Here is a 15,427-nt window from a genome sequence, read left to right as displayed (position 1 = left end):
CAGCAGCAACCTGAAAGGTTAGTGAGACGGTCAAGTCAGCGTTAACACAACACACTGAACAGGAAGTCAAAGAACAGCAGGAAACCTAAAGCCTCTGGTTGATAACGTAATGTGATACCTGGAGTGTCAGGCACATACGGTCAGCAGTAACAAGAGGGGCTGGAGAGCGTCATCACTTTTAAAGCCCATACACTCAGATAACATCTGGTGACTTTCACAGCATTTCACAACAGCTCCTATGATAATCGTTTGTATCATTACTGCGCCTGACCTTTACCCAACATTTCCAATTAAAGGTAACCAGTTTGACAACTATTTTATGATGCTAGGTTCCCAAAAGTCCTGCAGGGAAAAACAGCAGCCTCAGCTGAAAGAGGCTTCTGATCCACCGGCTTTTCTATTGTTAAACCATCGGAGGAAACAAAAGTCGTGATATTAAAATGAAGAGCAAAAGGCTTGGTCATCCTCTGAATCCTCTCTTAAGCCCTTTATAAACTGGCATGTGGGACGCAAATCACAAATAAGCGACACTGTGACAGCTCGTGGTTTTAAAAAGAGAACAGTCAGCTTTAACAGATGGCGCAGAGCATCAGCGTTGAACATCACATCTATAAAAACAGAGTTTACATGAAACCGGCTGCCCGGCTCACTGTTTACCTTCTGCGTTGATTGTTTTACAGGTGAACAGGTGTCGTAATATGGTGCATGCAATCAACACTGTTATTCACAATTATACAAAGATCATCTCTGAACCCACTGTTAAAAAAAGACAAATGTATCCTGATGACAACAAACATGCATCTCCAAACCAGCCGTCTGGCATTGCATTTACTGTCAACGGTTTATTTAACTTGAGGATCATTTTGCATTTTATAAAAAGGAACACTTACTTTTTCAGTTCATCTTAAAAAATCCCAAATGACCAACTTTGGAGATGCATAATTGTTACTGAACAGTAGTGACGTGTCAGTGTGTGTTACACTAGAAACTGGGCTCACAAACACACACGTGTGTCAGATTGTCTTTTCCTCAGCCTGGTTTTGCATTCAGGCCTCATGATTTACCTTCGTCCTAGTTTCTGTTAAAGCCGGGGAACTAAACATCCGTGCAAACTTTAGAAGTCACAGCCGGCTGATTTAGCCACTAACTGGGTTTGACTATGTTCTGCTGCCAGCTGGTGTAACAGGAGAATATAAGTATCATTTAGAGTCAGTTTACATTCATAACACAGTGTCAAACATCGCTGTGAACGAGCCCCAAGAGTTCCCAAAGAGAAGCTGCCGTGAGGCGGGAGAATGAACCAGATGTGAGCTTGTTCACCAACGAGTCAGTGCTCATCCTTGAAGTCTTTTCTCTTGATAAACTATAAATAAATATGCTGCCGTCTCAGATGACAGGGCCGGTAAATCATAAAACGTTGGTCAATCTCGTAAAGTGAGGTGCTTTCATGATTATTTCCTTGTTATGTCCGTTTCTTCATGTAGGTGTGAGGTGAATGACCCGAAACACTGCAGGACAAAAAGGTTGTTTTCCGTGCAGAAAAACAGATTCTTCTGCAGGAAGAAAAAGAGGTTTGGCGTCTCACAGTATGCCGAGTGGGAGCAGAGAAACCAGAGAACAAACCACTCCCATTGGCACTACAAAGAACAGGAGTATGAACCTTGACTTTTGTCCCAGGTAACATACATCAGGATTTCCCACAAGAAGTCAGCCGTTCAGCTGTGGGCAGTTTAAAGTGGACGGTATGAAGTGGCTCATCTCTGGCAGTAAAACACGGACAATATTCACATGTGTACCTTCATCAGCAGTGGATAAGAGGCTGGTAGAGGCCACTAAAAGGGGAAAGAGGGTGGAGGAGGAGGTCCCGCAGCAGATGGCGCTGTCAACAAATGATCCTCTGCTTCCCATTGGCCGCTGCCCGCATCCGTCATCCTGAAGCCTGGCCCTGATTGGCTGTGGTCGTAGGCTGGGACCGCAGGAAGTAACGCCACGCTCGTCTTAAGTGATCTTCTCATGCTGGATCTGGTAGTAACAAGCCTGGAGGAGGAAAACACACAAATAAAAGCTCATAAAGACCAGTGCATCGTGGGTTTAATGCCTTTATAAATGTTGACAGTGAACTATTTACTGCCAGATGTGTGCGTGATACCTTTAGAGTGGTGAACATGATTCCATGCTCTCCGTGCTGCACGCAGGGGTCCATCAGGTCTTCAATCAGGCTCACCTCTGACCCCAAGTTCCTGATTCTGAGAACAAAATAGTTGCATGTTTCATACAATTTAGAGATTCTGAAACTGCCGTTTCTGAACAACACTGAATATTATGTCGGTGTCAACAAGAGAGAACGTGGCCAGTTCAAAGAAGTTGATGCATTTCATTTGGTTGGTGGCTGACCGTGCGCGCAGCACCACGTAGAGGAAGACGGGGAAAAGGTCGTCCATGGACCACAGGAAGTCCTGCTTCAGCAGCGACTGGACGTCCTGCGTGATCTCCTCAAAAGTCAGCTGGATCACCTGCAGCTTGTCCGACGGTGTGAACGTTGTGCTGCAAACAGACTACGGAATTACTCAGGAAACGCAGTGCGGCTTTTCTAAGATTAAAAGCACTTGAGATGGGTTTTAAAGTTGTCGAGTGGAGCCGTACCTGATCTGTTGGAGGGTCTCCACTGCAGAGGCGAAGCAGGCGTCCTTGGTGCTTGAGAGGACCTGGAGACCAGAACAAGGTTTACATCGATCACCTGGTATCATAAACCGCTGTCAAGTGATTCGGCGTCTGATAAGCCGACAAACTCACTCGAACTGTACTTCCTTCGTCAGATTTGTTTAACGATCATGAATCGATCAACTGTGTGGCTCTAAATGAAATAGCAGCGGTTGTGTTTTCTTGCACTTAAAGTTAACGTACCTGCTGCTTCTCCCCGAGTGCAGGCATGGAGACGGGAAAGGAAACGGGCCAAAACTTTCTGAGGAGAGGAAGTAATTGTTTAGGATTGACACGGACATCATTAAATGAAGACCCTCTGTTGCAGTGTGCGACGTACTGCTGAACACCCAGGAAGGCGAGCAGCGCCAGGTCGGGCTGCTTGTTGAGGCGGAGGACACAGTCCCAGTAGACGTCGTCCTCTCTCTCCTTGTCCAGCGCGTAGAGGGTGAAGAGCGGCGGGTAGAGACGAGGAAGCAGGACGGGAAGCAGCAGAGCCGAGCTGCTCACCACACGACTGAGGAGACACACGAGAGGATTTAATGTGATCCAACTGTGAGCCACCAAGGCCTCACGAAGGGGACGCGGGCGGCCTGGTCTTTACCCAGGTTTTGGCGACTCTAGTGGGGCATCGGTCGAGCCTGGCTCCTTCTTGTCCTGGAGGCTGGTGGTCGGCTCGGGAATTAGACCGCCCTCTTCTGGCAGGTCTGGGAAAAGGAACCTGCAGAGCGCACAAGAACACGCATCAATAAAACAAATATCTATCCCGGGCTAATTCTAAATGAAGCTACGAGCAGCACTGTGCGTTACCGGACAATCTGGAAGATGCGGTTGAGGTAAGACTTGATCTCGTTGACAGCCTGAGGCAGCAGCCGACGATTCGCTCCGACGCCCACGTAGGTCATCCTGTACACCGCCACCAGGGTTTCCAGCAGCCGGCCCAGCGGGTGGAGTGGGATGTCACACGCCTGGAGGAAGCAGAGAAAGATTATTATTACAAGCCAAAACAACTTGCTGCTTTCTCAGAAGAAGTTACATTTGATTCACAGGGTCACGTCATTCAGTTTAATACAATTTCAGGAAAGAACGTAACCGTTTATATTCCCAATATGTGGTCGGTTTTGGGGTCGGGGTGGTCGCTGGGCTTACCTTGAGGAGGTAGAGGCGGATGCTGTGATATCTCTCCATGGTGATCGGTCCTTCGTGCTGCGGGATGACCTCCAGACTCTCCAGGGTTCTGCTGTGACTTCGAGACAACATCTCCGGACTTGGACAGACAGAAACAAACACTGACATCGTCCCTTAAAGTTAGCTGTACCTTGCTCATTGTATTGCTTGCTCAGTGGGCGCGTACCTGTCCCGGATGTGTTGTCGGCTGGTGGCGAGGGCCACGGCGATGTTCTCCCAGGCCTTCCAGTTCTCTCCTCGACCCGCCGCCTCGCAGCCCAGCTGACTCCAGCACTCCTCGAACACCGCCTGCCACTTGTCCTCCGCGCACACACACAGATGACCCAGCTTCCTGCCACAGCACACACACAAGTATACGACAAGCACCGGTCAATTCGCTCTAATAAAACATTTGTTCTGTTCACTTCAGACGCCCTGTGAGCTTACACAGCGCGGGTCTTGTCCTTGTCGGCGTCGAACAGGTGTGGTTTGAAGTAGGACCCCGTCACTTTGAGGCCCGAGCCCCATTCGCCATTGAAGGAGCCCTCCAGGTAGTCGCTGTTTGCCATTGTGAGCGTTCCCTGAGGGGAGAGCAATCGGTACGTCAACACTGACGAACGTCTCGATGATAATACTTCAATAGGTTTCGTTCGTCACCTTGCCATTGAGGGTCCAGTCGTCAGAGAATTCCCCCTCGTACGTGGTGTCGTCCTCTGACAGGAGGATCCCAGTTCCCTAAAAGACAATAATCTCCCTTCATTCCCTGATTTCTCTTCTTTCCTGTTTTAGGAGCTGGGAAGTGAAGCTTTTCTAACGTTGAACAGGCCCAGAAAGAGTAAATATAAAGTATAAAACAGCTCCTTTACATACAGGAGCGACTTAAAGAGAGTCGTGCTCACCATCATCTTATTATCTCTGAAGGCTCCTTCATAATAAAGGCCAAACTGAGTGACGACGACGGCGGTGCCCTGCCGCAGGTGATCCTGCCACATGCCCATGTACTTCTCCCCTCTGTGCAGGAAGAAAACGGCAAATGAAATCAACTTCCTTTCCCGGCTGTGTGCGGCGCAGCCGTTCTGTTAACCTGACTGTGTTGAAGACGTACTTTGTGATGTCGTCGAAGACTCCGTAGCCGGTCTTCTTGTCCTGCAGCCACTGGCCGATGAAGACGCTGGGGGAGGAGGTGTTGAGCTTGCCGCTGCGCAGCATGCCGTGGCCGTGTCGCATGCTGTCCTGGAAGGATCCGTCGTAAACCTCGCCGCTGGCGTACCTGCAGACAGACGGGAGGACGTTCAAACCCCCTCCCAGCGACGTGTACTGCTGAACAACCTCTCTTTCACACCGATTTCAGAATAAGCACGAACGTATTTTCCCACATTTGCTGTGAAATACAGAAGAAAGTGGGCTTATAATAACACAGATTGATGGACAACAGAGCTCCTGAGTCGGTATTCTCATACACACCTGTATGTCCCGAGGCCGTGCATCTTGCCGTCTTTCCAGTGACCGAGGTACTGATCGTTCTTGTTGAGCGTCTTATTGGGAGCCAAGAGTTCCCCAAAGCTACAGAAACACATGACGAAGCATGAAGAGACAGGTCACCTGACTCACGATGAGGCTCACGTACACGGAATACGAGCGCTCACCCGTCTTCCAGCCCGTTCTTGAACGCCCCCGTGTATATTCTCCCATCAGGCCATTTTAACACGCCTCTGAAAAACCATCAATCATTACTACACATCGGTACTTTAAAGTTCTATCAAACTGCAGACAGGAAGCGCGCGTGTCCAACCTGCCGTTGGGCTTCCCGGCGAGCCAGCGTCCTTCGTACTTGGCCTCTTTCAGCCGCCCGTCCTTATAAAACGTGTACGAGGCCGTCCTGGGGACGGGAGGCTCCAGCTTTTGACCCGAGTCGACTGACGCGCTGTCCTGCGCCGCCGCGCTCAGGGCCTGCTCCACCGCCTCGTTGATGGAGCGAAGCCACTTGGTCTAGGGACAGATACAAGCACACTTATTAAGAGGGATGACACGCAGTCGTCCGGTTCATTTGAGGGGTTTTTAAGTGAGCATTTAGTCAGTCAGTGGCATTAAAAGCTGAACCTTCTCCATGGCAGAGGAGGCCAGCAGGGTGAACGTCTCCTCTGGTGTGATCATCTTCAATCCATGTCTGCAAACGCACACACACACACACACACACACACACAGCGTTTTCTACTGGAAACAACCAGTGGTTCACACACACACAGTTATCACATGATCTCATATACATACAGAACATAAGATACAGTATGTGACAGGCATATACTGAGACAGGGATATCAGAGTGGAAGTATTCAAAGAAATGTCCAGATTAAGTCAGAATTATTGCAATATGTGAAAGACTGAGAAGATGTGCATTTCTAAAGGTTTGTAGAAATCTACAAATGATTATTTTTACAGTATTAGACTTACAGGCCAGTGTTCTCCTCTGGGATCGGCTCCACCCAGAGCGTGGCCAAGGGGAAGACATGATGGGTGGAGAACTGGACGCATGGAGAATGGAAGAGAAGGGAAGAAGAAAGAAGGGGCCGGTGAGTGTATGAACATATCTGACCACAATGAGGGACAGTAACTGGAGTCTAATTGCTACGAATACGCCGATAACTACAGCCTTCTAAGAATAAGAGGAACATTCTTTTGCCAGTTACTGTCACTTCGCCTCAGATTTTACAACCTAAACCCAGAAAACTCGAGTTCTGTTTTCACCTTCACGGCATTTAATGTTTACAAGTACAGACATGTAGGAATGTGCAGGACTACCACGGGACTGGTGCAGACGAGGAGGATGGGCAGCAACGCAAATTTAAAGCGAACAACTGAGAGGAAAAGGAGACAAACAAGGAGACGGGAAAGGAAGCTGCTCTGGAGAAGTGAACCAGAAACTGTTGGTACCTTTCAAATCGGTTAACAGTAAGAACCAAGGTGTCAACAGGAAACAAAGACTCCTTGACTGTATTTGTACAGGAGTATTCAGAGCTGGTTGCAGTGTACCACATTGTACTTATTGAGCCTTGGTTACAGTCTGTTCATCCGTCCATGCAGCCTCCCTCAGGTGGGGAGCAGGCAGAGGGCGGAGGTGGGGATAGGGCCGAGTATCACCGCACGCGTGTCGTAGATTAAAAATGATTCATGTGCAAATTGAAGGAATCAGATCAGATCAAATTTGAACCTGTGAAACCCTGATTTAATTATTATTTTAGAATGAATGTTGCAAGAACAGAAGATGAGACAACCTCATTCAAACCCAGATAGGACTTCACTAGTTTTATTGTATTTGACACAGAGCCCTAAGCCCTTCACACACACACACACACACACGATAAGGAATGTGGGGACAGGGGAGACAGGTAGCTGTGCTGACAGTTGCTTTTGTGGCTGCATACTTACAAGATTTTTACAAGGCGCCACGCCCTGACAGCACGGAGGCAAGCACATACAGACGCTTGAAACACACCAAGTTAAAGTGTCTGAAATATGGACGGCTTTAAAAAGGTTGAAGCGCGAGATAGAAAGTGTGTGTGTGTGTGTGTGTGGAGCTGACCTGTGCGTGCACCAAAGCGTCGTTGAAAACGATGAACCAGTTGACGGAGAACCTCCCGGCGTTCTGCAGCGTCAGCGCTTTGTTGCTGCTCTCGCAGATCAGCCGGCGCTGAGGCTTCCGCAGCGAGTCCTGACGGCACACAATGACCCCTTTCAGCCATACGTGACATCATGGGACACCTCGAGGATTCGATGCGAAGGTCACGCTTGTTGTGGTGATGAAAACAAACAAACACACGGCGAGTTTACCGTCATTTTGCCGGGGAAGCTCTTCCAGAAATGAAAGGTGAAGTCGGCGTCCTTCCTTTTTCTCTTCAGCTGGAGGGCCAAAGCCTCGAACTTGGAGCAGCTGTCCTGCAGCCTCTGGTAGTCATTGGAGCACTGACAACATGCAGATACAAATTCAACGTGAAAAACCATAAATAATGCAAATTCTTCCTGAAAATGACTTTAATTTGGTACCAATAATACAAAAGCAAGACGAAAAACAATACAACACTGAAGATAAAATACACCAATACTTGTTAATAATGTGTGTTCACCAACAGGTTAGACCAGAACCCTTTAAGTGGTCAGTAACAGTAAATAAAACATCTCGTTTCACCCACCACTTCAAAGCAGGTGACCAGTTTGAGCAGCAGCCGGCCGTATTCGTGAAGGTGGCGAGTCGGGAGGTAGAAGAGCGCCACCAGCAGGTCGGCCGTGGCGGGGTTCTCCTCGCTGCACTCCGACAGCTTCACGAGCAGCTCGGGACTCTTCCCAAAGAAATCTCTTCAAAAGGAAATCGCTTCGTCAGCATTTAGAGTGATGCGTTATCTGTGTTTATGGTTGTACTATTGTGTCACAGCATCTTATCAAAGCTGGGGTTTGAGGATGAAGAAGTGTGCGCTCACAGTGAGGGTTTGGTCAACGTCTGGAAACCTCCCATCACCTGGAAGTTGCCCACAGCACTGCAGTACCTTTGTTGAGAAAGACAAGTGTCAGAAATCCATTGTTTTAGGACCTACAAGCACTGAAATGATCAGAATAGTGATCACATACTCAGTGTAAGAGTCCAGGAAGATGCTGGCGTTGTCCAGGACGAGCAGACTGTTGACGTCGCGGACGCGGCGCAGGTTGGCGGTGAGGCTGGCGGCGTGCTGCCCCGTCAGGTGACACAAGAGGCCGAATCTTCCGATCAAAGTGTGCAGGAGCCCGGTGGCCGTCTGGCCGAGGGCCGAACTCAGAGCCTCTGGAGAAGGACGGCGACCGAACAGAAACATTTCAGTCGAGGCGAAAACTAAAGAAGAAAGACGATTTCCCTTGAAGGTAATCTTACCCATCTCCAGCAGGGGGCGTATTATCTGTGTCTTGATGTTGCACATCTTGCAGTAGAACTTCCTCTCGGCCGAGGCCAGCTCGTGGAGGCCGGCGATGAAGCCCATCACGTTCATGTCGGAGAGAGCCACGCAGAGCTGGCCGCCCGCAAACACGTTGCTCACATAACCAAGCTGGAGGACAGAGAGGTGAGAAGACAGTGACTCTGTGTTAAAATAGAAACGTGGCTTAAAGCTGGGTAAAAAGTCAATTCACTTTGTGCTTACGTCCATGCAGAAGGGCAGCAGTACAGGCTGCTGGGTGTAGCTCCCCGCCCGCTGCTCCTCCTCCTCCTCCTCCTCCTCCTCTTCCTGTTGACCCAGCTCCTTGGCGGGGCTCTCCTCCTCTTTGACCTGCTGCCCGCTGTAATAAATGATGGGCCGGAAGCAGTCTCCGTCTGCGAGCAGGAGGGTGTGTCTCTCTCCAGCGCTCATGTCCCAGACCCGGATCCCCTCCGACAGCTGGGAGGGGAAGCAGAGAGGGACATGAACCTCAAGGCTTTCTGTATCTGTGTGTGCGTGTGTTCGCATCGTGGTGGTTTCCTCACCTTTGCGAGGCGAGGGACAGTGCTGGGTGACTCCATGTGTCCAAGCTGACCAAAGCTGTTACTTCCCCAAGAAAACACCTGGAGGATTGGGAAAATATACACGTGGATTAGTGGTGTCACGGATCACCCCTCACGGTTCGGATCACTCGAGTATTTTTTTTCTTTACTCTTTAATCAGGACTCTGTTGTAGAAAACAAAGGATTTCTAAATCTGGTTAAAATGCTTGAGCCACGCTACGAAATCCACTCACGCACCCACTTCACAGTGTGAAGCTGTTCCAGACCTCTATGAGAAGGAAAAGACTGCAGAGACCGCTCTCACCACGGCGGAGTGATTCTTAGTCCGGTGCTGTGGACACGCCCCCTCTGTGAGAGTCACAGACACCTGGGGCAGGTGCTGACAGAAGCATCAGAGTGGAAGCTAGACAGGCCCAATAATATTCCAGTCACCACAGAAAGGTCGACCCTCTCCCCAGACAATGGAGACATTCTCATCTTTTTGAAAATAATGTCACAGTAATGGTAAACAACACATTGTTAAAGTGTCCCGATACGTAGACGCCGGTGTGAAACGCGAAATGTGTGTGTGTGTTACCTTGTGCCAGCCCACTGCATGTTGTTTACTTAGTATAAATACCAGAGACTCGGAGATCTTCGAGCGGTCTTGTTGTACATCCTGTATGTGAATCAACCCTGCTGTCTCCTTCTTTGCAAAGAATAAATTTCAAATGATGAATGATTTTTTTTACACCAGTCTTGCGCGGAATGTTTCTAACAATAACCTGACGGGCGTAAACATAGACCCAAGTTGTTGCCGAGCAGTTCAGTTCAGTGTAAACAGTGGAAGCTCACTGGCTGTTCCTCTCTTTCAATATTGATCAAAGGACGAGGATATCAACATGTTGCACTTAAACTTAACAGAATTCTTGAATGTATTATTTTTATTTATTTATTTCATTTTGTTTCAAATTGGACATCTTCAATATTTTTGTTTTCATGTAAGACTATAGCCCAAAGTTCTTTGCTTTAAGTTCTTTAATTAATAAATGGAAAGCAAAGTTATATTTGACTCCTCCCCTTTTCTCTGTTGATCCGAACCGTGACTCAAGAACCGTGATCCGAACCGAACCGTGAGGTTTGTGATCCGTTACACCCCCAACGTGGACAGAAAAGTAAATTAAAAACTGTTTCTTTTAAAATGTTTCCGGGTAAAAAGCAGCACCGACTCACCTGAGACTGAGCAGTCAGAGCGAGGGAATGATGAGCGCCGGCCGCCACGCGCACCACCTCCTTACTGTTCAGGCTCTTGATGCACAGCGGCCGTACTCTGCAGACAGACACGTCACACTACCGTCACCGCACCAGTGTCATCATTACATTTGAGTGCTTTCATATTAACTTTGGTCTTGTAGAAAAAAAAAAAAAGAAAAAAAAAAAGGAGGCTGTGAGATGCAAAACGCATGTTTTAGGACAATTACTGTGTGTGTGTGTGTGTGTGTGTATATATATATATATATAAATTTAAAAAAAGAAGACAATTAAGTATTAAAAAGTGTAAAAAGTGTTTAGCCTGATAGACAAGCTTTCCTTCCTTGGTCTGACGCTCTTTCCTTTCTCATCATATCTTTTCATTGTGTTGTTGTTTCAAGCTTATTATTCTTTCCCGATTCAGAGCCAAAGAGACGTCCTCCAACCTGGCCAGACTGTCTCCGTGTCCCAGCTGTCCGTGCTCGCCGTGGCCCCAACTCCACACCTCCGTCTGCAGGGTGGGAAACACCTCCTGGGCCTCCGGGACCTCTGGGACCGGCCCTCCCAGAGGAGTGAGGGCCACTGCACGCATCCTCGGACGGCAGGCTTTCCTCAGCAGCCGCGGGGACACTTTGGGTGAAAAGACACAAAAAATGTGCTCCTTAATGTCCACTACAAGATATTTAAATGGGCTTCATGCTATCACTGTATGGGGACATATTTCTGTATCGCAGGTTCAAAGCTCAGCAGAAGAAATCAATGTGCGTGATTCAAAACAAAAACACGGCCGCGCAGAAACAGCAGAGACGATCAGATCACATCAGGCGGGTCACGTCAAACACAGGCTGCCACACAGCAAACAAACAGGCAGCAGGTAGAACAAACAGAGCTACAGAGGAGTCATGAAAGAGTTTTTGCCTCACAAAAAAGACGTATGTGCAGCATTCATAAAAATAACGACAGAAGGCCTTCAAATTCTCCTGAGAAGGTCTCACTACAGACTTCTTGTCTCCTCCTTTATCCAGCTAGATGGAGGTGACACACAAAGAATATAAAAGACTCAAAGGTGTGACACGAGGACCAGCCTTTGCCGTGCATACAAGCTGGATGAGGAGGCCTGGAGCACACACACACACACACACATCAACCTGCACCATGCGTAAGAAGTACTTACGCAGCAGAGTATAGGAGGTGGATAAGACGTGAACAGCGTATCTACCCTGAGAGAGGAGTCCTGGTAGCGAGAGGCGGCGCCGCAGACCCTCCGCCTCCTCCTCGCGGATGTCCCCTGTGCTGGAGCTCTTCTTAGCCTGCATGGAGTCTTCCAGGCGGACGCGCTCTGTTGTGTTGTCACCAACGACGCTCGTCAGCCCCGCCGGCCCGCCTGCCTTCGCCACTCCTGAGGGCAGGTAGTTCATCATCTTTTTGAGGGACAAGGCCTCGTAGGTGGAGGCGACCCGTTCGCCCACTGCGGAGGCGCAGGAGGCCACCAGGCTGTTGAGCGTGGAGGAGGTCAGTCCTCCTGCTGAGGGCTGGAAGAGAAACAAATCATAAAAGTTTAAATGAGAGTGGCAGAGGAGTCTGGAGTCCTAAATGTTGTCTAAAACACAAGCAGGTGTAAAGTCTGTGAATCTACCGAAGGACTCACAACACCATCATCTGCAGACTTTGTATTTTTGATGTTGTAATACAAGAAATGTTAATGGGAGCAGAGGCCAGTGCTGCAAGTACTTCTGGCAGTATCACGGTCCTCAAAATGTAACGTTAGGGTGATCCCTAATGGTACTTTATGATTGTATGATACAGTCCGACTCACCAGCAGAGTGTGCGTTCCTCCAGCAGTCGCTTTATCCATCTGCTCAGCCTCTGACAGTTTCTTTAGATAGTCTTTGACGGCCTGCTCATCTGGATACGGGGAACTCTTGACCCCCAAAACAACACCACCTCCAGACTGAGCCGGGGGCCCAGAGTCCGCGGCCGTCAGCGCTCCGTTGGCCAAGGATGATTCTTTCTCTGAGTCCTGAGTACGGTCAACACCTCTAGTGGGTGGTGGGGAGTTTGAGGTGGAGGTATGGGAGGAGAGGACCGGCTCAGACGGAGACATTTTGAGGCCTTGTGTCAGAGCAGGTGCCTGCAGCCTGACCTCATCCTCAGTCAGCTCCATACTGAGGGGGCAGTAGTGTGCGTCAGAGATGATGACATGGTCCTCTTTGTCCGTCATGGTGAACAGCAGCTGGTTACACTGTCTGCATTTGTCAACCGGGGGCCGGTGAATGTCCTGGGGGCCCAAGCAGCGCACCAGAGCCAGGCTGTGTGAGGCCCCGCAGGCCACCTGTAATACATACCTGCCCGCCAAGTGCTCCACCTTTTGTGGTTTCCAGACAGGGAAGACGGCGACGTTGAGGCCCAGCTGACAACCGCTGCCCCACGCCCACACCTCCCGCTGGACCGACAGCGCCAGAGTGTGCTGCTCCCCACAGGCCAGCTCCAGCACCGGGACAGTCTGCATAGGGGTTGTGTCGGTGTCCACCAGAGCGACCGGAGTCGGGTTGGGGACGGTGCTGAGGCCCGACAAGCCGCACTGGCCCGCGGCATTGTCCCCCCACATGTGGACGCCACCATCTTCTGTCACGGCCCCGCTGTGGAAGCTTCCAGCTGCAACAGCGACCACCCGCTGGCCACTGAGCGCGCTCTCCAGGGTGGGTTTCGCCGGCTCGGGCACATGACTCTGCTTCCACGGCAACTCCCCAAAACTGTACACCTGCCCTCCTGAATTGGGAGCAACAACAGCACAAATATCAAAGAGGAACTTTGCAGTTTTAAGGTTCATTTTCTCAGTTGTGGAACATATATTATGCAAAAAATACAACACAAACCATCCCTCATTTCCTGTTTACTCTCTACAGTCTTTTTGTGATGCAAATACACCAAAAATAAGTCAAAAGCAATGACGTTACCTTCCACCAGCAGAACACCATGCCGTGTACCCAGGGCCACCTGAAGGACCGGCCCGCGGAGCAGCAGCCTCTCTGGGGTGACGCTGTAGGAGTAGCCCTTCCAGGTGTGGAGCAGGCCTCGCTCTCCAGCACCGTCATCCCCAGAGCTGAGAGAGCAATCGATCAGAAACACAACGAGTCACATGGTGATCACAGCCAGCCAGACAGATGTGAAAGCAACAGTTAAGCAAACATAATCCTCTTTAGGGAGGACTTTGGTTACCTCTTCCTCTCCATCAGTGGGGTTTATGTCTCCATCTCTGCTGCTGTCAAACAAAACACACCTCATTAGCTGAGAGCTGGGAAACAATCCTGCTAGTTTTATGGCTATAAAGAAAAATATATATATCTATATAAAGATATGTTGCTGTCAATGTGAAGAAGACTGGATGTTAGGGGGAAAACCCATAAAACTATAGTCATGTCAAAATGAAAGAAGTTTTGGTTTCATTTTCATGTGTAATAAATATATTTCTAACATGCAACATTTACTCCAAAACACACCATTAATTACCTGCAAAAGCTGGCAGGTGTTTCCATCTATTGCTAAGCTATCTAGCTGTTGTTAGCTAATATTTAACCGTTAATCTGGCTGGCTAGCATTAGCTAATAAGCTAAATAGCTCAAACCACAGGTGTCTCTTTTTATATTTTCTTAATGAATAAAAACACACTCTTTCTTACCGGCTGATGTGCTCACTCAGACAGGCAAGAAAGACAAACGTCCGTAAAATAGTTTCGCGGCTAAACGTTGGTTGTTGTTCATCTCTTATGTTGACACAGAGTGGACTTCTTCTTCTTCTACTGCTCCTGCTTCAAAACTGATTTTACTCAACGGCGACACCTGGTGGCGAAAGACGTACAGCACATCCTGCATATTTTAAATTAGATTAATAGATTAAATATAACAAATAATATAAAATAAACATGAATAACCAATACAATTAACAGTTAACGTATACGGAAAATTCTAAATAAATCAATGTCCATGTAAATCAAAATGAAAATATTTTTTAAATAAAAAGAAGGCAGAAGTTATTTTTTACATGCTCCTACTTTTCTAAATAAATTGAACTAATTGATCGATTGGATAATAACCACCATCAATGTGCAATTTAGGTTGTTTCACTTATTATATACCTTAACTGGTCTACTTTTTAGTTTTATTTTTACACTTTTACTTGATTCAAATATTTTTTAAATAACTTTTACTTGAGTGCAATATTCCAGTACTCTTTTCCCTCCAAATCCGGAATCTTGGTAATGAAATTGTTATATTTAAATATGTTAAGGCATAACAAATGATAACGCCATGGCATGAAAGACTGCGCCCAGCCCCTTTACGGTAGAATACGGTAGAACTTACAGGCTACGAAAGTAGCATTCAAATGTTGTTAAAAAGTAAAACACTGCTGATGTCCTATCACGACGGCAGTAGTAAAACTCACCATTGTTCTTATTTCTATCAGGACTTATAAGGATGATTTTGCTGTTTTATTTGATATATACAGGACCTAAAGGCATCATTTACAGTACGAAACATAATCAAAACCAAATACTATTTTTTTCAATTCAACATGGAACCTTTACATACAAAGACAAAATAATATATGAAATGTAAAAAAATAAATCAGTACACAATTAAAATAAGATGTTCTGCATAAAACGTAAGCATGACACAAAATAAAAGCATTAAAAGTGGACAATAACAACAAATATGCGACATTACAGACATGATTTAGTTATTTATTTTACAAGTAGTATATTTTTACAAACAATCTTATTTTTTTCACCATATTAAAAAATATTTGACCATGAATTTCATCCTTCTAAAA

The 15,427-nt window shown here is 47.7% G+C and overlaps 1 protein-coding gene across 1 annotated transcript; it reads right to left on the bottom strand.

Annotated features, from left to right (window-relative positions):
• Positions 1–543: 543 nt before the first annotated feature.
• Positions 544–13,860, bottom strand: als2b (alsin Rho guanine nucleotide exchange factor ALS2 b). The gene is made up of 33 exons (XM_079296166.1): positions 13,817–13,860; positions 13,555–13,700; positions 12,414–13,366; positions 11,817–12,129; positions 11,044–11,227; positions 10,580–10,676; positions 9,350–9,427; positions 9,030–9,263; positions 8,765–8,936; positions 8,488–8,677; positions 8,340–8,405; positions 8,055–8,217; positions 7,696–7,827; positions 7,448–7,576; positions 6,319–6,389; positions 5,968–6,034; positions 5,660–5,856; positions 5,514–5,579; positions 5,332–5,430; positions 4,973–5,137; positions 4,767–4,878; positions 4,525–4,602; positions 4,315–4,448; positions 4,055–4,219; positions 3,850–3,967; positions 3,511–3,668; positions 3,305–3,421; positions 3,041–3,217; positions 2,905–2,962; positions 2,644–2,705; positions 2,395–2,544; positions 2,150–2,246; positions 544–2,037 (listed from the first exon to the last, which is right to left on the bottom strand). The coding sequence occupies exons 1-33, from the start codon at positions 13,828–13,830 to the stop codon at positions 1,999–2,001; spliced, it is 5,001 nt and encodes a 1,666-aa protein (XP_079152292.1). The 5' UTR covers positions 13,831–13,860; the 3' UTR covers positions 544–1,998.
• Between the last annotated feature and the right edge of the window lie 1,567 nt (positions 13,861–15,427).

The sequence above is a fragment of the Melanostigma gelatinosum genome (assembly GCF_949748355.1).
Source record: "Melanostigma gelatinosum genome assembly, chromosome: 24".
Classification (NCBI taxonomy): Eukaryota; Metazoa; Chordata; class Actinopteri; order Perciformes; family Zoarcidae; genus Melanostigma; species Melanostigma gelatinosum.
This window is presented reverse-complemented; position numbering and strand designations above follow the sequence as displayed.

What these genes read in the sequence shown, in the direction of transcription:
- als2b (XM_079296166.1), bottom strand. An exon ending in TGGTGTTCTGCTGGTGGAAG is followed by an intron (nt 13,367 to 13,554) that starts GTAACGTCATTG and finishes CTCCCAATTCAG; the next exon opens with GAGGGCAGGTGTACAGTTTT. An exon ending in ACGCTTTGGTGCACGCACAG is followed by an intron (nt 6,390 to 7,447) that starts GTCAGCTCCACA and finishes CCATGCGTCCAG; the next exon opens with TTCTCCACCCATCATGTCTT.